The 25,653-nt window shown below is 46.6% G+C and overlaps 1 protein-coding gene across 11 annotated transcripts in view; it reads left to right on the forward strand.

Moving 5' to 3' along the window:
- The window catches only part of KCNQ2 (potassium voltage-gated channel subfamily Q member 2), a 78,459-nt gene that overhangs the window by 33,435 nt on the left and 19,371 nt on the right, over positions 1–25,653 (forward strand). For 2 of the 11 annotated variants that reach the window (XM_074843581.1, XM_074843577.1), the window contains exons 8-14: positions 324–418; positions 3,698–3,727; positions 8,228–8,296; positions 10,263–10,292; positions 23,267–23,490; positions 23,916–24,024; positions 24,547–24,678. In XM_074843581.1, coding sequence (XP_074699682.1) covers positions 324–418; positions 3,698–3,727; positions 8,228–8,296; positions 10,263–10,292; positions 23,267–23,490; positions 23,916–24,024; positions 24,547–24,678 — 689 coding nt within the window. Of the gene's footprint in view, positions 1–323; positions 419–727; positions 1,111–3,697; positions 3,728–8,227; positions 8,297–10,262; positions 10,293–15,900; positions 15,955–23,266; positions 23,491–23,915; positions 24,025–24,546; positions 24,679–25,653 lie in introns of those variants that run through there. The other 9 variants (XM_074843584.1, XM_074843578.1, XM_074843585.1 and 6 more) reach the window with 7 other exon arrangements.

Here is a 25,653-nt window from a genome sequence, read left to right on the forward strand (position 1 = left end):
GCAGAAGGCTGGCCTTGGTATATGTCTTAGAGATTTGAAATTAAGAGTCAGTTTACATTCCCCCGCTCCTCTCTCTCCAAATTTTTTAATTCCCTAATGGGCAACAACACCTGTTTGATATCCGACCTTAACCTGACAGCGAGTGCCTGGTACCCACAGCGTTTTGAGCTGGGCTCACATAGTCGGGATTGGTACCACCCCAAATTTGTCACGTATCAAATCAAGGAAAACAGAGGGAGGACTCAGTGTTGGCTGAGGTTTATAAAACCGAGGGTAGCACTGGCTGTGCCTGGATCCACAGTCCCACTGTGTTTCCTCTGCAGGCGGCTTGGAGATTTTATGCCACCAACCTGTCCCGGACGGACCTGCACTCCACCTGGCAGTACTACGAACGCACCGTCACCGTCCCCATGTACAGGTACCTCCTCCTCCACCTCCCTCTTCCACTGCCTTCCTCGTGATGCCACTGTCTCCATATTTATTTTTGTTATCTGGATATATAGTTTCATTTCTTTATTTACTTTTGTTTAGGTTGAAAAAAGTTGTTTTCCACAGCTCTTAAGGGCTGGTATATGCTTTTTCTTTTGGAGGTTTTTTGCTTTGGTTTTTTTGTGTATTTCTTTTTGACTTGATTTTAATTTCCCTGTTGTGTTTTTTTTTTTTCTTTTTGTGTCTGTGTGTGTACATGCTCTTCTTTTCACCTTTATTTCTCCACATCCGCTGGTAGTTGCATTGTGTTGTGACAGTTGCCGTGCCCAGGTGTGAAGACCTCCCTCTCGAGCTGCCCTGGATTGTAGGTAAACCCTCCTTGTGCCCTTGCTTGGGCTCTCCTTGCTGCTCCAGCTGGTCTCTAATGGTCCCTTTGCCTTTCAGCAAACTTCTGTCCCTCCTTTGACTGGCCCAGCTCTCTCCCCAGGTGCATCCCCAGGTCCCCCTTTCCTTTCATTTTTTTTTTTTTTTTTCTCTAAGAGGAGAAAAAACAAATCGGGATTCAGTGAGCATTTTCCAATTTCCTGCATTTCATTTATCCATCACGATCTGTTGACATGAGCAGGGAAGGACGGCAGAGCCGTGACAGATGACGCTGATAAAGCACCGCTGTGTTTTAGCAGCATCCATCTGGCTTGCTTCAGGGAGAGAAAACTCGTCGTCATACCCAGGCAGCTTTTTCAGCTGAAATGACACAGGTTATAGCAGTGCTGTGGGAATTCACAGCCTCTTGGGATTTGGAGCTTCATGGAGATGAGGACAGAGTCCTCCTGCCATGCCTTGCTGCCCTCCGGGAGGTGGGGAAGCACCGCATCCCCCGTGTCACTCTTGGGGTTGGTGGCAGTGAGGAGGAGGCTTCCCCAGAAGCTAAAATGCAAAACATTGCTGTTCATTTTCCACTTCAGGGCCATGAATCCCTCTCTGGCATGTTTTATGGGCTAGCCAGATCTCTCTGGGTTTGTAGAGGAGTTGGACGTGTTCATTAGATATTCCCGTGGCTTCATGGCGTTTTGTTGGGTGTGATGGGGGTCCCTGTGCCCCATCTCCCTGCTCCAGCATCGGGTTGAGCCACTGCGGATGTGAATCCCCTTCTGTTTTCCTGTGTTACTGGTGCCTTTTAGCCCTCAGGCAGACAGTCTGGATATATTTCCTAGGGTAAGCATTAGCCCGTATTTGGAACGCAGCAACCAGCCTGTTAAACCATCTTAAAAACCTGTTGGGAGTCACGCTGTCGTGGGCAGTAAGTTTTCATTGAATCCATTCCCAGTGTGTGTCTGATCGGTTGCTCTTGCCCTAGAGATTTATGAACCGACTTCAAGATTTTGCCTAAAGAAAGAATCAAAACCCAACAACCCAACAAAACAGAACACAACTGTTTTCCAATAGCGTTAAACCCACCCATCGAAACTCTCACTCCCAGTATTTGACCTTCTTGCTGTACATTTGCAGCGCTGGCTGAGATCAGCTACTGGAGAGGATGAGGACGGGAGCCTGGTCCAAAGTCTGCTGCAAAATGCAGAAGGCCAGGGGCTGATTTCAGTGGACTTTGCCAGGTTTTACTGCTCTTTGAGAGACTGAACTTACTACGCAGCCAGACATACAGTGACACCCTTTTGCATGAGGATGTACTGGGGTAATTACCTGCTACTTATCTGTATTTCCCATGGAGCTAGTATGCAGGAGGAAAACTAAGCTAAAGAGCTCCAGAAGACACTAAATGAAACTTTGGGGAGGAGAAAGAGCAAAAAATGTAGTTTGGTGAAGAGCCCAGCTATCCTGAATAAAAAGCCAGGACAAAGTTGTAGCAGGGGTGTAGCAGTTTTGCTGGCTGACGCTGCGGGTGCTGCTCCCAACGCCAGCCCCAAGCAGCAGTGTGACCCTGGGCTTCCCTGGGCACAGGTTTCTGCTCTCCCAGCTTCACCCTTGAATCCCAACTCCTGTCTGTGCGCAGGCGAAGTAAACATCACCTGGGAGAGTGAGGCGTGGGTGCACTGATGGATTCAGCTGTTAGTCAAATTGGATTTTTTACCAAGAAAGCAGTGATCCTCTTTTGAATACATTTTGGATGCAGTCAGATAAATTAATTGGGGAAAAAAAAAGAAGCAGGGGGGTAACTGTATGTTCTGGCTGCAGCTTCCATCACTCACACTGTCCATCTATCCTTGTCTACCCACTTCACTAAGCCAGCTGGCGGGTGCTGGCAGCCCTGTGCTGGTGCAGCCTTAGCAGCACGTCAAGACCAGCGCTGTATTAAGGTTAGGAAGTGGGTTGGAGGAACACAATATCCCTGTCTCCCTCCTGGGTGCCTGGGGGTGATCTGCAGTCACCTCTCCCTTGGCACCCTTTCTGCTCAACATTGGGCTGCTTACTCCTCATAGCAAGAGCTCTGTGACTGGAGCTTACCTGTCCTCCCAAGGCATCGGCAAAAAAAACGGCTGCTTGATATGAGAAAATTGTTACACATGCCTTGGAGGAGTTGACGTGTCTCCAGAACATCACTCAAATCACTGCAGTAGAGCTAGTCTCGCTCATTTGGGGAAAATATGGTGGCCTCTGAGAGAATCTCAGATTTTATCTTGAAATTCAACACGTGATAGAACCAAATCTGAGATATGCACAAGGCTCCTGTATGCGCAGGTGTGGTTTGGGCTTGTAGTGCACACATAGCTTGGTGCACCCAGACATTGTAGCCTGTTACGCATCAGCCACTGGATTTGCAAAAAAAAAAATCTGCTCTTTATTGTCCCTCATGAGAACAGAGCCTTGATCTCAACTGCATTCTATATTGGTCTCCACTAAAAAAAACCCCCACCGGCCCATCATGCCCATCAGCAGCGCAGCCCCAGGAGGCCCTGGCAGATGGGACCGAGAGCTTGTGGGTGTCTCATGAAAGGTCTTTTGGAGGCCCCCGCATTTTCCCCCCTCTGTGGTGCCCATTTGCCTTTGGAGCGAGGTGCCAGCGGCCTGTCCCCGCGGGTGACATGGGCACGCAGAGGTTTCTGAGGTGCCTGCAGCGGAGCGAGCTCAGCCCACGCTCCCCTGCTCACCTGTAAGCCTGGTCACAGCACATCTGCTCCTGGGGATACACTTCGTTCATATGCTAATTTTCTTTATTCTGTTTCTTTTCCCCTTTCCTCCACCCCACCTTTCCCCCCTGTTTTTCTTTCTCTTATCCCTTTGGTTTTCTTTGGTGAAAACACTTGAAAAGCACGCAAACGCAAACGTACGGTGCCTCCAGGTATGAAGTGCATGTGACTCTGAAACTGTGTGTCATGTCACTCCTTGTTCTTCGTTTGGGACTGTAACATGCAAAGCCTTTAATTAAAAAAAAAAAAAAAGAAAAAGAAAAAAAAAAAGAAACCTCTGAAGATCAGTTTTTTCAAAGGAATGAGTGAAAGCCCAAACCAGACTCCCAGTCCTGCTGCTACAGACTAACTCCATGCACCTCCATGTACATTTTAGCTATTGGTACTCACAAGTGTTGGGAAACTGTCTGCCAGAATGATGATTTGAGGAAGGAGAATGGGAGAGCGCTTGATAAGCTTGCTTTTTTAAGGATGATTTCTTGATGGTCTTACCAACTTCCTCCAATTCATACAATGCTTAACGAGAAAACTTCCCCATTCATACTTGCATTTTCCCTTTGCCGTCACTCCTGCGTGTTCCCCTTTCTCCACCCTCTTTTCCCATCCTTCATTGTGTCATTTCTCTCACTTCATGCTGTAGGAGCTGTGCCCACCAGGTAACACTAGGTTTGCTGAATTTGCTGGTGTGGTGGCACCGTGGGACACATCAGTGGTAGCACAGAGTGAAATCACAGTAGCAGCTTTTGTGGACGATGTCTGGAGGAGAGAGAGATCTGGAATGCTAAACTGAAATGATCATTGATTTCTTCTAGTAATCCAGTCAGATTTTGGGGAAAATGATGTCCCATCTCAGCAGGACTTTTCCATTGCAGTTTTTTCTTCCAAGACTGACCTAGAGCCAAGCTGTTATTAGCCGCCATTATTCAATCTGGGACTTAATCTTTTGGGATCGGTCCAAATGCAAAGACCTGTGTATGGCTGTGGAAAATTTATGATAAATAATATTATCTCAGATTCTTCAGAAAAGAGTAGATTTTCAAATCACAGGCATATTTTATGTGAGGTGGGTATCTGAAGGCATAGTCAAGTCAGTATTTTAAGTTGGGGAATAAATGCCTTGCGTTTCAAGACTGGGCCAAGCTCTTTTCTTAGAGCAGTTTAAATCCTCACTAGATGCATTAATGCTGTTAGAGCTGATGTGATTTACTGCTTGATTTCCAAACCTGGTTCCAGTTTTCACAGATGCAAGTTTTACAGCCTTAGTAAATCACACTTAACACTTTGTGTGGTTAATTTACAGCAAATTGCATCAATGAATTGCAAATATAATCTTATGAATGCATTTTCCCATTGTGCTGAACAACAGTCTGTTTTGAGAATCAGACGTTTTTCTACGGCTGGGAGTGAAATAAGAGTGTGCCACTTCCATCCCATTTTGTATAATAAAATATTTTATGGGTTTCATAAATGTTCTCAGTTATGAAAAATAGCTTAGGCTGGAGACATAAAGTCATGGATAGGGTAAAAATTGGCTCCTCATAGGAACTCCAACACAGCATGGAGACTCATTTAAGTCCCTATCCCATTCCAGCATCCATCTCCTTGTCACCCTCTTCCTAATTATTCATACTGGGGCTGTTCAAAAAAATCATCATTGTCTCTGTGTGTGTGCGTGTCATGGTGTGTGCGTGTTTTCGTCTGTGCTCCCACCCACTGTTGTGTGCTGCTGCCCTCCTCGTGTTGTGGGGTTTTGATGATGTCCTGGCCGGAGGCATGATATCCCTACTGACCCCCGATGCTTGAACGTTATCTGTGCTATCACGAATAGGAAATTTGCCTTCCCTTTGGATGCGGGGAGCCAGCACCCACCGTTAACGTGGCGTTTCTCTGTGCTGAACTGGGAGGGGTGTTGGGAGCAGCTGTAGGTACCGCTGGGTCCCCTGCAGCAGCCGGCGACTCGGAATTGTTGCTGTGGTGGGTAGCATGAGCTGTGTGTGTCCCCGTGGTGCGCAGATCTTCTCACCTAGCTCCCTTTTAACTAAAACATGCTTCCCTTGCTAACAAGTGACACACGGACCAGGAGGAGAGAGAGAAAATGTGAGACGCCCCAGCCGGAGGGCCTTTCGCCATGTCTCTGGAGGACACAGTGGCACCTGCGTCACCTGTCCCCTGGGCACACACACCAGTGCAGGGTGTCCTCCGACCAGCGTTCTCTAGCAAAGCTCAGTTAAAAGCGCTGTGCGGAGCCCTGCCTTTTCTTTAAGCTGCTGGTGAAATGCAGTAGCTGTTCCCCAAGCTGCTCTTGTCAGGACAGGTTAGGCTGAGCATTCCATTCAGATTGAATCTCCGGTCAAGTACATGGATGAATTTACACCCGTTTTTAATAATTATTGTTTTAGTAAAACATTGGGGTTTTCCACCACGCGTACACCAGGCCCATCACCCTACCACAGAAACAGTAAACTTCTGTGTTTGCTTGTGTGTCTTTAGCTTTGCATGGAAACATCTGTGGTAGCCCAAGAGATTGCCACCTTCCGCGCAGTGTAGACTTTGTGTTATGGGCCAATGCAATCTCCTTTTGGGATCCTGAATCCTTCAATCTAGTGAGCTAATGGGCTTTTCAGCTCTGAGACTTGCATTGGTGGGAGCCCTGGATTTGTGATCCCAGCTGGAGAAAGTGGGGCTGTTGTCCTGTGTTCTGCTGGGTATGGACCTCCCTGAGAAACTGTCTCACCAAAGAACAGTTGTGCTGCCTTCGTTAGCTAAGTACACTTTGTGCTTGATTTTATGCACCACCTTCTCCCATCTTGGAACGAATCTGCAAACCCTACAGCAGGTTTGAAGGGAGGTGACAGCTCAGCACTCATGCACTGCTCCACTGCACCAAGGTCAGCTTCTTCCTGTCGTCTTGAGTGAAGAGGATCATTAATTCATCAGATCAGGATGTGCTCTTCTCTGGATGGAAGTGAACAGAGCTGGATTGGGAAGCTGAGCCAAAATTTTCAGGCCTATTTTTATTCTTTTCTCCATATTTAGGATTGGAAAATTTTCTGATTGCCTCAGTCTTGTGAACACCAAATCTGCTTTGCTGAACAACTGTGTTTTTGAGGATGAGTTTTGTGCTTGCAGAGGAGAGGCTTTTACAGTTGTTTTTTTTTCAGTTAGAGGAAAACTGTGAAACTGTTGGTCTCATAATGGCTGAAAAAATGTGGGCATAAATATCTCTGCCTTTATTTTACAGTAAGCAACAGCCCCATTTCTTACACCACCTCAGCTGAGACCAGCCTGTTAGTCTGCAAGCACTTGCACCCCTTTCCTTCCAGTCCGAAGTTGCGGTTTTGGGACAGTTTGAGTAGGTCCTTCTCGCTTTCATTAAAACCTCCATGGTTCATTTTCCAGCAAAGCCCTAAGTCTACGCTGCCTTGGGGTTGTGGCCCCAACCGCAGGGACGTGGGCAGCTGCAGGCAGCCTGTGCCCAGCCCTCCAGCACCCCCTTGTCCTCCCCATCATCCCTGCATCGATGCCTCCTCCCACTCACTCGTCACAAGCAGGACTGGAGGTGGCTGCTTCGTACCCTCTGGGCACAGCGATGGCATGTGGGACTTGGGCAGTTTGACAAGGGCATGCTGGTGGCCTAGAAGGGACTTTGCAGCAAGCCATGGGATAAGCCCCGTTGGCCTTGACCCCCAGTGAAGTCCCCAAGTGTGCTCTTAAGTAGATGCTGCTCTTCCCAACTGTGTGCAGATTCTCCATCCTCCCCCCGACACCTTCAGCTGACATCTCTCTTGGTTGAACACCTGACTGGGAATAACAGCGTGAAATATTTCTGAAGTAAGCCCCGGTCTCCCAGGGTCTGAGGGAAGAAGCCAAAAGTGAATGTGGGAGCTAGTTCAGTGGCTTTTAGCACAAAACCAGGATAGGCAACAGGGTGTTTGTTCATTTTTTTTTTTTTTTTAATTATGAACCAGGATTCCCATTGTCAGGTTCTTTTCCTTCCTGAGAAAGAAGGAAACCCATGGTTCCTAGAAGGCAATGATACATGGTTTTGCCTCATTTTGGGACAAAATTTGACATGGGCAGTAGAGAATTTGTTAAACTTGACCCCAGAGCACATTGCTGTTTCTTCTGGGATGCTCCCAACTGCAGGTCCCTGTTTTCTCTGCCCCACAAGCTGCTCCTTCCCGTGCCTCCCCCCATTCCCAAGAGCAGCAGGGTTGAGTTTTCCCATTTGCCTCTGAAACTGGAGCTTCTTCACTTAATACACAGCCGAAGTGTTGACCTCCAAACAAAGCAATGCCAACTGCTAAACTACAGGTGGTGAAACAGCTCTCCAGCCAAAACACCACCGCGCTGCTCAGAAACCCTGGCAGCTGCTTGTTTTTTGGGAGGTTCAAAATCCGGTGGTGCAGACAAGTTTCTCTCTCTCTCTTGCTGTCACTCTCTTTCTCTTCCCCCACTGCTCTGCCTTAGGACACTGTTGGAAGTAGCAGCCAAACCCCTCTCCGTCCTTCCCAAGCTGTCCCCCAGTTGCAGTTGGTGGCACAAAGCTGGTTCTAGTTGAAAGGATGGGGCAGCGGGTAAAGTTTCCAAGACAGGAGGCTCTGAAATCAGCTCTGCCTGAAATATTAATGGTCTTTATTTTCTCCCTCTAGACTTATTCCTCCTCTGAACCAGCTGGAGCTCCTGAGGAACCTGAAGAGCAAATCGGGACTGACATTCAGGTTAGCAGCAGAGTTAAGAGAGCTTGGAAAGCACACACTTTGCAACCTTTTTATTTCTTTTTTCTTTTTTTATTTAGTGTTTTTTTCCTTCCTGCCTTTTGCATATGGACAGCCTTGAAGATGTGAGAGGTTTTGGCAGCTGGTCCCCTGTGGGTCGTTCAACGACCTCCTCCCCATCCCTCTCCCATGCTGTACATGAATTTCTTCAGCCTAACTTGGCTCTGGAGTAAAGTTACAGTGCTTGACTGAAAATGCAAAGTTGTATTTTCAAAGGGTCTGATCGAGGTAGTGTTCCCAGTTTTCCTCTGACCTTTCTGCTCTTCACCACCCTCAAGAGGAGACTCAGGCCCACGATGTGTTCATTAACTCCCCATTCCCTCCAGCCTTCCCTCGCCTCCCCTGAGAACAGGCAAGGTTGTAGTGGTGAGAAATTTTGGCTAAATTTGCTGTGGCAAGGTATACATGATTGCCCCACAAAGCCAGGAGTCCTGCAGCTTAACCATGTGCTCAGGACAGATAATTCTTTGGGTTTTTTTAAGCAGGCGAGGTTGCCCTGTTTGGTGAATGGGAAGTGTGCAGATCCCGGGAGGGATGGAGAGATACTGGCCATGCTGGTGGCATCAGGGCCAGCTGGATGGCGTGGGATGGGACCTGCCCTGGCTGGTGTGTCTCTGCAGAGAGTAGAGATCTGTAGACCCATGGGTCAGACCGCAAACTATAATGTGAGTATTTGAGCTAGTGCCTGGGGCTGGACTTCCAAGCTTGTCTGAGCAAGGAGAAGAGACTTTTTTCAGTCTCTGCAGGCTGCTGCCTTCAGCCTAAGGGAGAGGGGTCGGGGTCTGTGCAGATCTCAGCGGTCACTGCTGGGTGGAGGCAGGGCCAGGGCTGCTATAGCATCACGTTCAGATGGAACCAAGCTCCTCTCGCCCAGGTCTTCTCACAGTCCAGTCTGTCCCTTAGACTGTCTGTTGTTAGGGGAGGCAGACCTTTATCTGCTGAGAAACACAGTCTGCTCCCTCTCTTGTGGGGCTGCAGGGGCAAGATTGCTTCGGGGCCCTAGATTAAATGCAATTTCCCAGTGTGAAGAAGCTGTGAATCAGAGTAGTTGAAGGCAGAGCAGGTTTTCCTCATTCCTGGAGGGAAATGCCACCAAGATGCCTGGTTAGTGAAGGTGAGATTTTTTTTTCAGTGTGGGCTTAGCTTGCCTTGTGGTGTTATGCCTGCCCTTTGGCAGGTGTTTGGCTCACTTTGTCCTCAATGTCAGTGATTATCAGGGCAATCAAGTGGTTTGGGATCTGAGTAGGAAACTGCATGTAAAAATTGTGGCGTCCCCCTCCCTCCGTGTAGCCTTTGCCAACTACTTTGGCAAAGTAGCTGCCAAAGGCTTTGGAGGCAGAAACCCCACCTGGGGTGTCAGGATGTCAGGGCAGGGGTCCATACTGCTTCCCACCAATGTCCCCCTCCCAGCAGCACGCGTTAGCACTGCGACGTGAAGCCACTCATCAAGAGATCTGACAGGAGCTCTGTCCCAGTGGCCAGGAAGGAAAAGCAAATGCACCAGGGTCATGGGAGCCATTCAAATCCTTCCCTGTCTGCAGAAACAACTCAGGGCGGTGCATTTCCAAACGAAGGGGGCCACTCTCTGAGCCCACAGAAGTCCTCCTGTGCTCACACAAATCACACAACCATCAGGTGTCTGAGTCATGCGTAGGCACAAGGATGGGTTGGGATAAACTCTTCAACCCTGTGCGTTGTATGTGTCTTCTCTGAGGTTGTGTGAGTCTCTAGTGATCTTCTGTCCAGGCCAGAAACTCAAGGAATTAAGTGCTCCTTTCCCTTTCTTCTGTCCACAGCTTCCACTTAGTTGTATTGTTTGGTATTGTCCTTTTGTTATGTTTTAACAGTGAAGCAACAACATCTTTTGCCACCTGACACCATGCTAATGTACTATTGCTTCTGTTTAAAGGAAAGAGCAGCAGCCCGAACCATCGCCAAGGTCTGTATCACTGCCAACACGCCATTCCCATGCATTACCTGTAGATTTCTATGTACGTGTGTGCGTGTGTGTACCATGTCGTGGCGCCATCGAGGGAAGCATTCTAGGTATTAACGTGCTTTTTCTGTGCTGTGGCAGTCCAATGTATCTACGTGTATGCTGGACCTTAAATCATCTCTTCCTTCCAGTCTGCCTCGGGCTGTAGCTGCGAGGATAGCAAGGCTGTGGGGGCTAGAGAGAGTGGTGGGCAGCACGGGCAGAGCTGGCAGACACTTATCTGGGGTGATGGCAGGGCTTTGGTTTATGCTGCTTTTTTTTTTTTTTTCCTTTTGTTGCTGGAGTTGTAGCTGAAACAGTATAACGCAGGCTCAGTGAGTGCCGCTGGGTAGGTGATGCTTTGCCTATGTCTCCATCACCCAACGCCACACCACGCGGAGGTGACATGGGAAGATGAAGCCATCACCGTGTCACCGAGTTAGCAACTTCTCCTGAGCTCCTCTTGCTGCAGGGCACTGCACGGGGCTGCGTGGACCTGCTGCTCCGTGGGACACAGGAGGGCTCTCTGACACAGCACGACGTTGCGTGGCAGAGACACCCTTTATCCACCCCATCCCCTTTGGCCTCACAACCTCTGGATGAAGCACAGTCCCTGCTCCGTCTTCCCTCCACGCCTCGAGTCCACCGCACAGAGCGTGCTCAGGCGGGCGCCCTCTGAGACGTGGCGAGCACCTTCCAAGGCCAGCCATAAACCTCACCTACAGGAGAGCTTTTCTCTGTTCACATGTCCCAGGGAAAGCAACAGGGCTGGTATTTGGGATACTTTCAGGATACTTTTCATCCCTGTAGAAATATTAAATTCTGGGATTTTTTGTCCTATATTTTCCCAGTTCTTTCAAGAAGTAATTCTGGGACTGAATCTCATTTTTTTTTGCTTGGGAGGCGAGGTGCAGAACTGATGATCTGTGGAGATCATCTGCTTGGCTTTCGGATCTTCCATCTCATATCTGAAAACATAGCCTACAGCCTAAATATTGTAAACACTGAATATGTTTTTCACAAGTATAACTGGAGCCTGGCATTTTGCAGAGGTAACTTTCTGCTGTGCCTTTTAGTTTCTAAGAGGCCAGAAACTAATTTTTCCCTGGCATAAAATCCAACCAAAGATATCTGGGTAGGTACGGTGCTGACTAAAGGGAGGAAAATTTCATCATTCCTTCCCTTTTTTTCCTCCACTCTTTTTTCTGTCTTTCATTTGAGCTTTTCTTTGCAAGCAGAACCTCCGTAGCACTCCATCCACTTTCCTGCCAAATAATCCAAATCACCAAGATCATGTTTCAACTATCCAGAATTACTTTATTTTTCCTACGTGGGGTCTCAGCCTGTGTGGCGAGAACTCCATCCAGCTTTATTAAAGCGGGGAGCATGACGTGGGAAGTGCTCTCTGGGAGCAGACTGAGCTGAAATCTTGGCCGCCCACCTGTGGCATCAGGAGGGTCAGCATTTCATCCCAGGGGCCTGGCTGCTCCCCTCCCCTGCCCTGTCTCAGCCAGTGACATACTTTGGATTCATCAAAAGGTAAATCCACGTTTCTCACAGGCACTTGACCATGCAGTGAGATGAAATCTCTCTTCAACCCGATCAGCTCCATAGCCGAAGAAATTTTTAGGACCAACGAGCAGTCTCTCGTAGGGTCACACCAGCCAGCATCCTTGCAATTGCAGGCACTAGTCTTATTTCTCATTTTTTAATCTCAATCCTGTCTGGCAGGGTTCATTTTCACCAGCTAAAACACTCAGATATATTTCTTCGTAGAGGTTGCAGGTGTTACCCTGTTCATTTTCTACATCTTAATCTCATGTCACAGAAAGAAGTAAAAATAGCCTTTCACTACCCTTTTTCAGAGTATTTTTTACTATATATAGCTCCTTCATCAGGGTCATTTCCACATGCTGTTTTCCTGCTCCTGTAGAGTATCTGTCTCCTGTGACACTGAGGGTTTTGTTGCCCTCCACTGTAAGATGCTAAACCAGACCCTTAAGCTGAGGGTCTGCAGCTGTCATGTACATGGCATTAGAGTCCTTTCCCTGTTGTTCAGTTCAGCTGCCAGAGCAGAACCAAAGCTCTTTCCTTCTGTGTTTTGTTAGGGCAATATCAATTCTATCTGCTCCTGCTGCCCTTTTCCATCTGATAATGTCTCAGACCTCAGGAAGGAAATTTCCACAGTAGTCCCTATATTCAGGGAGCCCCAAATCAGTTGTTTTACCAAATAAAAGCGTCTGGATCTTCTACATTCACATCCCAAATCTCCCACCCACTTTGATTTCTAACAGCCTCACGATGATGCTCAGTGTGTCATCCTGCCCTTAGAAGAGAAAACTTGTCCCGTTTCTCAGCCCACCCATCAGTTAATCATCCAGCCCTAGTCTGTCGCTGATGGAAAGGAGTTTCACTTAGGAAACTTCTCAGAATGAATCTTCTCTCATAACAGACCCCAGCATCACACTTTTATTGCTTCAGTTGGCAAAGAATTTACCACTTTCCATTTCCATCGATGTAAGGGAACATACGATCTCTCATCTGGAGATAGCTGCATCTTCCTCCCGTAGTAGTTACCTGTAGGGAGTGGCTGATTTCCTATATCTCTCTTTCCATAACTGATACACCACAAAGTCCTTACAGCGAACAGTACAGGAACGGCTTTTTCACTATTTTTCATCTTATTATATTTTAAGTTAGCGAAGGGGTGCTGGCACGGCTCGTGGGAGCGTGCTGTGCAAGACAAGCATTGCCTTGCAAGGTCAGGGAGCGTCCCAAATGCCCCGCCAGTGCACGGGGCCGCTGTCAGGGTCTTGCCCTTGCACCAGCGTTGATGCTGCCCTCTGACTCCGGTGCTGCTGTAGCCGTGCTGATTTCTGCCCCGACAGCACCCAGAGAGCTGCTGCCCGGGATGGGAGGCCGTGGGGAGGCGATGGGGTTAGCATGGCAGAGGCTCGGGGTCACCTGGAATGGTGGTGACTTTTGATTTGGTCTTGGTGTAAAATGAGGCAGCCGATCTGAGAGACAGGTTACGTCCTTTCTCTATTGTTTCTGTTTTTGTTTTCCACCACGAGCTTGTCTGCATCCATCTGTGACCAAGTGCCGGGAAGCTGTGTGCTGACCCGCTCGGGGGGACAGGAGCTCACCTCCCAGTGACGTGGAGCCCAGGCTGTGATGAGCAGAAAAGATGCTGGCCTTTTTCTACACGCTGCATACCTCTTCCCCCTTTTTATTTTCCTCCCTTTTTAAAAAAACTGCTTACAGAGCTTACTCTGTGTCCACCCTCCCATCTGCCTTGGCCGGGGGAAGTGGCCCCTGCCCCTCCCTGGGCTGGCTGTTGCTGAAGGAGCAGCTAACACCGATCACGCCTCCGAGACCACGCTGCTCTTGTGCTCGGTCCAAATATGAGTCCTTTCTGCCTCATAACCCTGGGGAAAGGAGAGCTGCTCTCTGCTGGGGCTTTTCTCACCCATCCTGCTGCAGAAAGCCAGCAAATCCATGGTAACGGGGTTTGATTACTCCTATGTTAATCAGGCTGGAAATTTGCTGTGGCATCTTGTCTCTGTTTATTTTGTCTTCTGATTGTAATGTCAAAAAGACAAGCATACGGTTAGCCAGGACTACGGAGGCTCTGATGTGAAATGTGGGCTTCAGATGCTCTTTCACAGATGGTTTGATAAACATCTGAAGGCGTCCCTGACCACATTTCTTCCTCTTGTGTTTTCCAAAGTATGATTGGGTGAAAAGCTAAAAATTAATGAACGAAACGATCACAATAATACATTAATATCAGAGAAAAAGAAACAGAAGGATTCCAGGGAACTGGGAAGCTAAAACTCAGATTACTTTGTCCAGCATGAGTTTGGTCCTGTAGGTAATGCGAGGAACCTCTTTGGAAGGGTGTCCTCAGCTGTGGTTTGTCCTTGACCCTAATGAACTCAGCAAGACCTTGGTCATCACGTTGAGTGAATGCTGGACTGGGCCACCTTGTAATGTGTATGTATATCTGTGCGTGTATCTATCTATATATCAATGTATGTATATGTCTGTCTGAGATACACACAACAAGAATATCTCTGTTCAGGGGTGTGATTAAGGCTTTTGTACGCACTGGAGGATGCCTTTGGTTGACTCAGTGGGCCCCTGCTCATCCAGTCTAGGGTGTCCTAGGTGTCACTAACCGCTACTGCCCGTGGAAACCGGTGTCAATCACAGGAGCCCGATGGGCCATGTTAGCCTGGGTTGGCGTTTGACCTTCTAACCACTTAATCTGGTGTCAGAGACTCATGCTGGGACTGACAGTAATCTGGAAATAATCAGTTGCCTTTAGGGGAGCAGATTATTTGCACAGAAGGGACTGCATCTTTCCGTAGGGACTGCAGAGGAGACTAAAAGAGGAGAGTAACCCAGGTGTCTCCTTGAGGCTCTGCATGCTGAATATCCCCCTCCTACACCGCAATGCTCAGACCCCAGCTCCAGAACAGCCCCGGTAGCACCACCGGTCCCCGGGACTACCTGGGGATGTGGGGTAGGTTCTGTTGTGGGCACCTGAGGAGTCCCCAGGATGCAGAGGGTGCTGTCGGCTGAGCTTGCACAGGATGCCACGAAGCAGAAGGAATTCCTGCAAATTCCTTCTGTGTGTGCCCGCGAGCTCCTCCGATTGCCGAGTTCAAGTGTAAAACGAGATTGGGGGTTTTATGCCCTTCAGCCTTTTCAGTCTGTCCATGAACTCAGCAAGTGATGCCCGCTGGTGGCTGGTGGCCAGGTGGGGTGATGGGGGCCACGTCATTACCCTTCCACAGGTAGAGGGCTGCTCCATGGCGTGGAGAACCCTGGTCGTGGTGGCGATCTGCTGGCAGGGCAGTGCCTGAGCAGCCTTTTGGGATTTGGGAGCTGTGGTGGTGCCTCAGCAAAGCCAGGAACCCCCCAGAAGTGGTAGGGCCCCTCTAAAAAGTGTTACAGAAAACAGATGCCTGAACACAGATGTTCCAATCCCTTCCCATAAGGGACTGCACCACACCCCCTTTTTATCTATTTTTATTTTTTTAAATGCCAGGCTTAACATAATGCTATTTCCTGTATGAGAAGTGCAAATAATTGACAGATTAACTGGCTCTCTTTGTGAGGGTGTTTTTGGATTAAAAAAAAGAAGAAATTTGAACCTTTTGGATGTTGTTAGACAAAACAAATTAAAGTTTTGGATCTCTATGGCTTAGACAATTAAAAAAATTGTCTTTTTTATCTGTTTAGAGGAATAAGATAGTACTTTGGGTTTCCAACGCAGATGAAAAAAATCTTCCTGCAGGACACAGTCACCTGTAGATGAACTGATGCCACCAATTCAATGCAGAATGCGTCATTTCTAATAATGACATTTATTAACCACAGTGAGACAAATTTCAGAAACCCTCTTGATTTTTTAATTTTTTTTTCACTTAACGCTCAAACAGAAAAATCCTGTCATGAACCCGGCCCTCAAAACACCTGTCTTTTAAACCTAGAGTCAGTAATCAAAAGTTTCCTGTCTGGCATTTGCTTCCAGGTCTAATTTTTACTCTCCCCTCATTTCCAGTAAAAGCAAACCGTGCAGAGAGTCACTATGCGGATGCTGCTCAGGAAACTCTAGGTACCACGGGAAATGCGTCGCACGAAACTAATCAAAAGCTGCACGGCTCATTCTCCCTCTACCCTGCTACCACCCGTTCTGATCACTTCTCTGCTTAATAGAGGTACTAGATGAGTAAAAAAAAAGGTGAAAGAGCCTCCCCATTGCCCGCTCAGAAATTAGAGGCTTCCTTGTCTGCTAATCATGCAGAACACGTGAAACAAAGAGATGAGGATGGGGAATTTGGTCTGGGCTAGCAAGCCAGTGTCTGCTCAGCAAGGAAGGAGGCCAGGAACTGAAGTTTAACAAATGATGGAAAATTTTTAAAAAATTAAAAATTTAAATTTTTTTTTTTTTTTTTAAAAAGACCCCTTCCTCCCTATCGCTCCATCTCTCCTCAAGGTCCAGGGAATCCTTGCAAATTGAATTGCACTGTACAGCATTGTCAAGTTAGTAGCATGAGAAATACCAGCTTCCTACCTCTGCTTTGTCACCGTTCCTTTGGCTCTCTGAACACTGCAAATTGACCTTTCCTAGTCTTGTGGCCTTTGGAAGCCACGGCTTGCCTATCTAGCACCTCTACTACGCAGCTAGAGAAGGACTAATCTCAGCCTGTCCCACCAGACGTAGGGGATACGGGTTCCCCTTAGCGTTGACATTGGCATTGTGAATGGTTCTGTTTCTAGATCCCGTGGGGAACAGATAGCTAGAGCAGAGGGTTTCGTACGAGCAGTGTTTTCATCTTTTTCATCAAGCTGACGATTGTTAGGCGGCGTCAGAGAATTCCCAGTGAGCATTCCTCAGTGCACCCATCTGATGGCCATAAGGGTACACAGATACATGTATCTTATTTGACTTACGCATAAATATGTCTCCTGCCACGCCTGCACTGGAAGAGTCTCTTCCCCCGCCCCGGACACTGCTTCTCAGCAGCAAACATGCACCTTCTTGACGTAGCAATGCCCGGAGTTTGCATGCTGTGAATGCTGGCAGGTGAACCCCATCAGCTCTTCCCCCCGCAGCCAGGCAGGTGGAAAGCCCAGGAGTGGCAGGGCACTGAGTGATGCCGCATGTTTGTGAAATCGGATTTTTGCATGCTCTTTTTTGGAGTCCGTTTTAATTCTCAAAATCACCAGTCTCTGTCTCCCTCAGAAAGCCAACAAACTACAGTTTTAAAAGTATAAAACTACAGTTTTAAAAGTACATGTATCTCTGATTTTCTCCATTAATTGTTCCAACTTGTATCTTTTCTTTTCTTGCTATTTTTTTCCCCGCTGGCTATTTTTATTATCTGTTAGTCTAGAGGCTGGGAATCATGCCTGAGGCTTGCGTGTACCAGAAGCTCAGAGGTAGTGTGGTAAATCCCATCTCCGAATGGGTAACAAAGAGGAAGGGGGCATGATCTAGGTTTCATAATGAGCAGTTCTCTATGGTAGGAGATTCCCTGTGCCTGGATAAATAGCCTGAATCTTTGAGTTAGCCTCCTGCTATGTGTTTTGACGGTGCTGTGGCCTTCCTTGAAGTTTATCCTTGAAAGGACTGGTTTAAGTATTAGTTGATCATCAGTTGCACAGACAGCATTTCAATACATTTCCAAAAGGCAAAGATTTGGTCAATAGTCTAGCTGAAAAAAATTATCATGACTTCTGCAGTGTTTCCGTTTGCCAGGTGAAGTTGTTTTATCCTTGGAGACGGAGGCGTAGTGCAAGCAGGGACTCCTCCCCAGAGAAAGGCTCCCTTCAATTGCTTAATGTTGAGGTTGGTTTGGGCAGAGATTAAAGCAAGCAGTGATATTTGTAGTGCTGTCCTCTCACCTGTCCATGTCCAGTTCTGTTTTCTGGAAAATCAGCCACTCTGATCTTAGTGTCTTCCTTGCATGTCTTCCTAGGCATGAATTTTTAATTGGTAAAGCCAGTGTAATTTTTTCTATTTTCACCTGAATTCCTTCCCATGGTGGTCCTCATTTCATCTCCCCCATCTTGAGTTCTGCAAGGGAAAGGGAGGATGAACCAAATTATTATCTCAAGATCTTCTTAATCCATTGGAGACCCTGAGAAGGAGGATTACAGACTGGTTCTTCCAGTCAAAAAGGAGTCTTGAACTTTGGAGTAGCTACAAGGGCATCTTTGTTACCTGCATCCATCCTCAATGTAGTGTTATACACACTGTGCTTTAGTAAAACTATAGGTTAACTGTGAAGGGACATAAAAATAATTCAGCTGTCTTGTTTTCCTGGACCCTTGGGCTGCCTGCCTGCAATCCCCCACTGCACAAACTCTTAGGGGCAGATGCCAGCACTTTGATGCATCTAAGGCTGAGTGCTAAAAGCCTTCATTTAAGATGCATATAACAAAATACCAGAAAACGATGAGGCAATCATGGAAAACTCAATGTAGGTAAATTAATAGAAAACTCCTTAGAAGCCGTGGTTTCTTAATGTACTAAACCAATGATCTCTAGTCAATAAATGCAATAATGCATGCATTTTTAGACAGTAATGTAACTATACCAAGCCAGATTATCAGCTCTATCATATTCTGCTTTGTAAGAGACTTCCCTGGTGTCTACTCAGAGAGATGAAGGCACCACAGAGACCTGACAGTGGGAAGAAATACCACACAGACCAGTGAAGGAAAGGTGTTTGCAGAGCCCTTGACTGGCCTGCGCGTCTGGGTGTAGAACATTTCTTAAAGTCTTGTTTAGGAATAATGAGCCAGCTTGAAGATGCATTCTGGCTGTTTTGCTTTGCTCCTGAAACGCAGAACAGTTGAGCTGGCAAATATCAAAACGTTGCTAGAAGATGCAGGATATGTGTGATGTAGTGTTTGACAGTGCTCAACATCCGTTTGGGGAAAAAAGGCTGTGTGTTAGGAAGAGAGGGGTGACGGTATCACTGCAAAATACCAAAGGCCAAGGTTAAAGACGTGTCTGGCTCCAGTGTCCCTCCACTCACCCGAGGCCCCATGCTTGGCCAGGCTTAAGTGGTGGCTGCGGGGATGATGCAACTCTGGTCTTTACAGTTATGATTTCACTGAATCCCTTCAACCCAAGTCTAACACCGTGGTTGTGGGCAAGGAACAGAACAATTACTCACCATGACATAAATCATTGGTTGACCTTTTGTTTTCATAATGCCCAGGTTGCTCCACTTCTAGAAACTCCATTCTCTGGGCTGAATTCACCTTTGCAGTGGCTTTTCTGAAATCAGTGGAGGCAAACCAGGCTTAAGCCTGGTCCTCTCTTGATTTCAGCTGTAGTCATGGCAAATTTTGCGCACACAGATGTATTTTCCTTTCCTTCATGTCTCCAGTAATTGCTTCTGCACCTGGTCACACCTGTGACCAGACTGGAGCCCAGTGATAGCCACAAAGGCTGTCATTCACTCCTAGCACTGCTGCCTGGTTTTAACAAGTTGTTCTCATATGCCATGAGCTCAGCACAAACTCTGGATTAAAAAACAGCCTCATTTCCCAGCAGGAGATAACCTCGTTCTCCTGGCCGTAGCTTCTCAGAAGAATGAACACTGTTACTGGTTGAGTTCATACGCAGAGATGGATCTGAGTCCATGCTAGTCCAACTCAGTGTGGCTAACATTTGCTGCCTACAAAATGAAAGGAGAAAACGAAACAATGGCTCAAGCGTAGTTTAAAATCAGTGCAAGACATTACAAATGATACTTTCTGTGGTACCAAAATTAGCGCTAACGTAATGAGTCCACGATTTTTAAAAGTGCTGATTTAATGCTATAGAATTCTGTGGAATAAACCCCAAACCAGAGGGTTTCAAGCAGGAGCTCAAACCCTCAGCGTCCTAAGGAGGCTGATGGTAGCTCATTTGAAGGTTAGTTCTCATGCGTTTTGCTTCTGAGTGCTGGGCTGTTGGACCTAAAGGAACCTAAATACAAAGCCCACTAAAGCAGTGAGCATCCTTCTGTCAGCTGTGGGACTATGCATTGATCCTCACGTCCAGCATGGGCTCTCATTTTCTGACTGGCAGCAGAGAAGAATCAACTCAGTTTCTATCCTTTGTTAAATTCAAGTCAAAAGCTGAAACTTTTGTAAACCTTCCCCGAAGTCAGCCTGGAAACATAATTTTTTTGTTATCAAATATGTTTTTAATAGATACCAACTGAAAGTGGTTGTGAAGACCTGGGAACTAAAGCACGCTCTGTTACGCTGTTACAGCTTCCCATAATCTTTGTGTCGGGTTGCCAAGCCACAGTTTTCTTTCCCTTCCCTTCCCCCTGGCACGAGCAGGGTGCCTGCCCCGTGCTCGCGCCGCTCTTGGCCATCACGATTGCAAGCTTCAGTTCATGTTGTCGTGTGTGGCTGGATTCCTGCTTCCCTCATCTTCATGTCACCGACACATACACTTGCCACTGAACTGAGGCTCATTTATCATCCACTTGACTGACATCTAAATGCCACTTCTTCGAGACACCCTGCGTCATTCTGCATGACTTTCTGGTTGAATGAGAACATGATCTTGGATTAGCTGATAACATATATCTCTATATATGTCTATATTTCTTTTGGACTCTTTCCTACCAGCTCCTGCAGACCCCAACAGCATTCTCCTCTGCAGGGATTGTACTTGCATGTGATTCCAGGTGTCATTTCCAATGAGAGAATTGCATGGCAGAAGGAAAAAATCAATTAATTGTTCATGTTGTCTCATGTCGCCTATGTTAAAACGAAGAAGTTACATCAGGTGTTGGCTTTTTTTCTGAGTAGGGAGTACTCAGGAACAAAACCTACCCAGATTGTAATTGTTCATCAAATTTCTACGAGATTTTTTTAATGTGTAAAAGTGTTGCACCTCATGCTATCAGGCTTGAAACTCTTCGCTCATATTCCTCACTGAGTTCAACGCTTTCTTTTTTGCCTTTTGTGATTCTGGCAACCATTTGCAGCGCATTTATTGTGGCAATAGAAGAGGGGCCTCGAATAGAAGGCCCTGCTTTACTTGGTGGTAGGCAACTGGTTATACGCTGAGATTGGTGATGGGAGCAACTCAGCAGAGGATGAGGCACAAAGAGATTGCTTTGAATTCTGTATATGGGTGTGTTGCTGATTCGTTTTTATAAAACTTATTTTTAAAAAAGGCTACGTAGTTTAAAGTATAAGTACTGCTGACATGCAGTATTTTCCAGAATATTCTTCTGTAAAATCAACTAAAATAAAGAGAAAAAAGATCCAGTTGGCCTATTTAGGATCAAATGACAAAATTTCAATCTGTTTTTTAATCCAAGAAGCACAGAATGAGAATTGCTTTTAAACATTTGGCTCATTATGTATGATGATTTTGGTAGCATTAGTGACTAAAGCTTACATCCAGAAAGGTATTTAGGCACGTGCTTGTTCCTAGATTCCTGGATTTGTACCTCTGATCTGATTTTCAGCTCTGCTGAACATCTGTTAGTCCCGTGGCTTTCAGACAGACCCTGCAGGTGGGCAGCACACTGGAAATGAAATCTTCAGTGTTTATCTGAATCAAAAATGCTTCGTGAATTGCAATAATTCTGCCTTTTCTGACTTGGTCATCACCAAATTTTATTTTGTCTCAAATATATCTTTCAAAATGAAATTGTTGCCCAGCCAATGGCCACAGATGACCCTGCCCTGCAGCCCAGGAGATGCTCTCCCTGTTGCATCAGGGCAGCAGTGCCTCCCTGGGATCATGCTCTGCAACTCTGGAAAATGCTGCCTAAGCACCTTTCTTTCCCTGTAGATGTTTGACATCTCACAGTGTAAAGTGACTTTGTAAAAATAGCACCTTCTTACTCAACAAATCTGCTCCCTGTGTGTCTTCGAGTCACGTCTTCTTCCTTTACTGACAAAAACGAATGTCTGTTCCCGTCGCACAGTACAGCTGATACGGCTGGGGAAAAGGGAGCTGCATTTTGCTTTGCTTCAAATATCAGCAGCTAAGTTCTGATTGAAGAACCTCCTGCCAGTTTTGAAGGCAAAGGAGGACTGTTTGGCTCTGAGTTTTAAGGTGGCATTGCTGAGAGACAGAAAAAAACCTGGTCTTTGGTTGGTGACCTGGAAATCTGGTGAGGAAATCAAAATTCCTGCAATGTTCTTCCCAAAAATTGAGTCAGAGCATTTGCAGCAAAACGATAAGTGGCTACTGCAATGGTACAGAGTATTGGGAATTAAATCCATGGTTTTACTCAGTTTTGATTTACCTATATATAAAATATTGGCTATACATGCAAGTGCCTTGCACTGGTTGTATAACCTCTGTTAGTGTATTTTAATAATCAATTGCTATTCAGAATATATCAAATTATCCCAAACTATTTGCAGTTTGGTTTCCCCAATGCTATCTCTATAAAGTTTGCCCTTTCATAAAGATTCACAAAATCTTTTTGTTTTGCAATTTTCATGTGAAAATTCATCATCTTCATTTGGGTGAAAGGTTTTAATTACGAATTTCAGAATTTGGAAAATGATTAGAGCTGGGTGGTCAGCAGACTATTTCTCAGTGAGATCGTCTCTGTTTCTGGAGAGCTCTTCTTTTCAAACCATAATTACAAGGTTTTAAAGCAATGGGATTGTAATAGAAAAACAGCAATAAAATGCCATATTCCGAAGTTGTAAAATTTTCTTTGCATGTTTCTGACACCTGTAGCAGACCTGCAGATAGATGTTAGCTAGCTTTTAGATTCGCTCTTTATAGGATACAAAGGAGTTGCACATTTAAGTGTTCATATTTAAGTATTTAAATATATGACTGGAAAAAGAGGAACTCTTCAGAATATATAAAAGGGGCAGATGGTGTTTTAAAAGGGAGGAAATAAAGGAGCTGAAGAAAGGGAAAGGACAGGTCTGAGCACCAGGAGTGAAGTGTTTCCAAGAAAGTTAAAAGTTTAAGATAAAGGGGTTTTTTATTGGTATTTTCTCATTAGATATAGGATTTTGGAAGGCAGTTGTGAAAGAAAAGCTTCCTTGCTCGTGATCGGAGCCGATCAGTGATTTAAGGAATCATAACCTCATTGTTTAATGTCATTCTGTCCCGCCAGCCCTGGCATCCCACGAGGGGCTTCTGTTTTAAGTCCTCATTATTTTCTCTCTCTTAATAATCATTCCCATTTCACTCATTATGATGGAAACATTTCTACAATGCTTTCTTTTTTTTAAAAAAAAAACAAACAAAAAAAGAAATATATATATTAAAAAAAAAAAAGCCAACAGCAAAACTACATCTCACTGCTGCTTGGAAGTGCTCTTGGTTTCTAATGGCTGGTGGGGAAGGACTGCGTGGTTTCCAGAATGACTCCTCCTGCTGTCTCCTTTTTGTCTTTGTTTCAACGTGTTTCTCTGAACAGTCAGAAGGTCAGTTTGAAAGATCGTGTCTTCTCCAGTCCCCGCGGTGCTGGCACCAAAGGGAAAGGCTCTCCACAGGCTCAGGGCATCAGGAGGTCCCCCAGCGCTGACCAGAGCATTGAGGACAGCCCAAGCAAAGTGCCCAAGAGCTGGAGCTTTGGAGACCGCAGCCGAGCCCGGCAAGCTTTTCGCATCAAGGGCGCGGCGTCACGGCAGAACTCGGAAGGTGAGGGCTTGGGGTGCTGTGCCAGAGCCCAAATCCCTGGCTGGCCCCGACATCCTCTCCCTCCCCGCCTAAGAAGGGCAGAGCTGCCAGCCAGAGTGCTTACATAGGTCTCCTTCCCCTTCCAGTCCTTTAGAATAATAAGAGATAAGAAAACCCCTGCTGACACCCACAATAATGGATGTATTTATGTATATTGGGATGGGGAAAGGAGGAAGAGTCTGGCATCCAGAGATGGATGAGAGCTGCAGCTGGCTTTGCTGGATGTCACCACGTCTTGGGAAATGCTCTCATTTGGATGCTCAGCAAAGATATCTCTGGTGCTTGCCCTGGGGTTGCTGTTTGAGATCTGACTCGTCTTTCCTTGCGCGGCACCAGCACGGGAAATAGTAACGTGTTGTCTTTATTCCCCCCTCTCCCAAACCCAGAAGCAAGCCTCCCTGGAGAAGACATTCCCGATGAGAATAAAAGCTGCAACTGCGAGTTTGTGACGGAAGATTTGACACCAGGACTGAAAGTCAGCATCAGGGCAGTGTGGTAAGAGAGGGAGAGGAGGGAAGTGGTCCGGAAAAATAAATAATAGGGAAAAAAAAGAAATTTAAAGTCCAAACAGAGGTGGTAAATGCTGAAATGTCTGTGCTGCAGGCTGTTTTTCCCCTGGGTGGTTTGCTGTCCTTTACAGAAAATTCTGCCAGAAAGGTCAGTTTTTGCTGAGGGAAGGTATAAATGGAGAAACAGGAAAATCCCCTGCAGGGATGCGGCCAAATGATCGTTCTCACCAGCTTGTTGACATTTATAAAAGCGGTGCAGAGAGGACACTCACACAACTGATAGTCCAAGAGGCATCGGGGACCCCCCATTGCAGACGGGGCTTCAGCCACGAGCCCCCGCAATCCCCTTCCCCTCTCCTATTGCCACATCCTCTCCAAAACCCACAGGGTTGGGATTTATTCCATTTTCCTTCCAAAACAGCTCCCTGCAGTGTTTTTTATCTGCCACTAAGCAGGTCAGGCTGCAGCCCAGGGACTATATTTTGTCTTTCCTCTCCATCTCCTGCAGCATTATGAGATTTCTCGTCTCCAAGCGCAAGTTTAAGGAGAGCCTTCGGCCCTACGACGTGATGGACGTCATCGAGCAGTATTCAGCCGGTCACCTGGACATGCTCTCCCGGATTAAAAACCTTCAGGCCAGGCAAGAGACCTCTCTCTTTGCTTCATTTTTTCACTGTTTCTTGTTCATTGTGGAGGTATTGCCAGGAGAGAGACACTTTCCTTTGCAGCTACAACTTAATCTTTTTCTTCCTAAGAGAAAGCCGCAAGGAAAACATCAATGCTTGTGTCTGGAACCCACAGGGATGAGCAGGACAGGGACTGCAAACGGTGTTACGCCACTGAAACCACCTTAGTGCCCACCCCAGGACAGACACACAAAAATCACAGCTCATCCTCCTACTTTACTTGGGAAGTTTCTGTCTTTATAGTATATCCCATGAGTAAGGCAGGTGCGCGTCTCCATGGTCCTGGCAGGATAGCAAAGGTTTGGTGCCCCAGTCTTAAGGCTGATGTGGCTAATTTGGCACCTTTCTGGCAGTGATACAAAATAAAATCTGATGTGCTGGTTGTGACCCTGCTGCTACAGGCTTCCTCCCACCATTAGGATGCTGAGCTGTTTTAGGAGGAATATCCCTCTTCAGATGGCAGAGTCTGCTGAAAATACCTGCAGATGGGGAATTCTCATCCAAGCCCACCAACGTAGGTGTGGTTTAGCTGAGCTGCATTTCAGCTTCTGTGCTCTAATTTTAGGGGAAGAGGAGTTAGTTTTAATAGGGGAAGAAATGTGAAAAAGGGACAAATGGAACCAAGAAGGGCATTTAAAATTTAATTTTCTCCTGAAAAAAATTTGGTCCCCTGAACAGATGATGTGAGCGAAACCTTCTTGTCTGACCACTCCTCCCTCAGCCCTGATGTCCCATGTTGAAGATGAGACCCCCAACACCCCCCGGCTGTGTTGGCTCAGCAGAAGTAACCTCAGTTCTGCTGAGCTCAAAGGACACCCGGAATGGAGGCAGGGCTTGGCCACAGGCTATCTCTAGTCAAAATAATATACCATCTGCTTTTACACTTGGAGAATGAAAGTATCTCCCTTGATGGCTGTGGCAGCTCAGTT

Source organism: Strix aluco, chromosome 17 (assembly GCF_031877795.1).
Source record: "Strix aluco isolate bStrAlu1 chromosome 17, bStrAlu1.hap1, whole genome shotgun sequence".
Classification (NCBI taxonomy): Eukaryota; Metazoa; Chordata; class Aves; order Strigiformes; family Strigidae; genus Strix; species Strix aluco.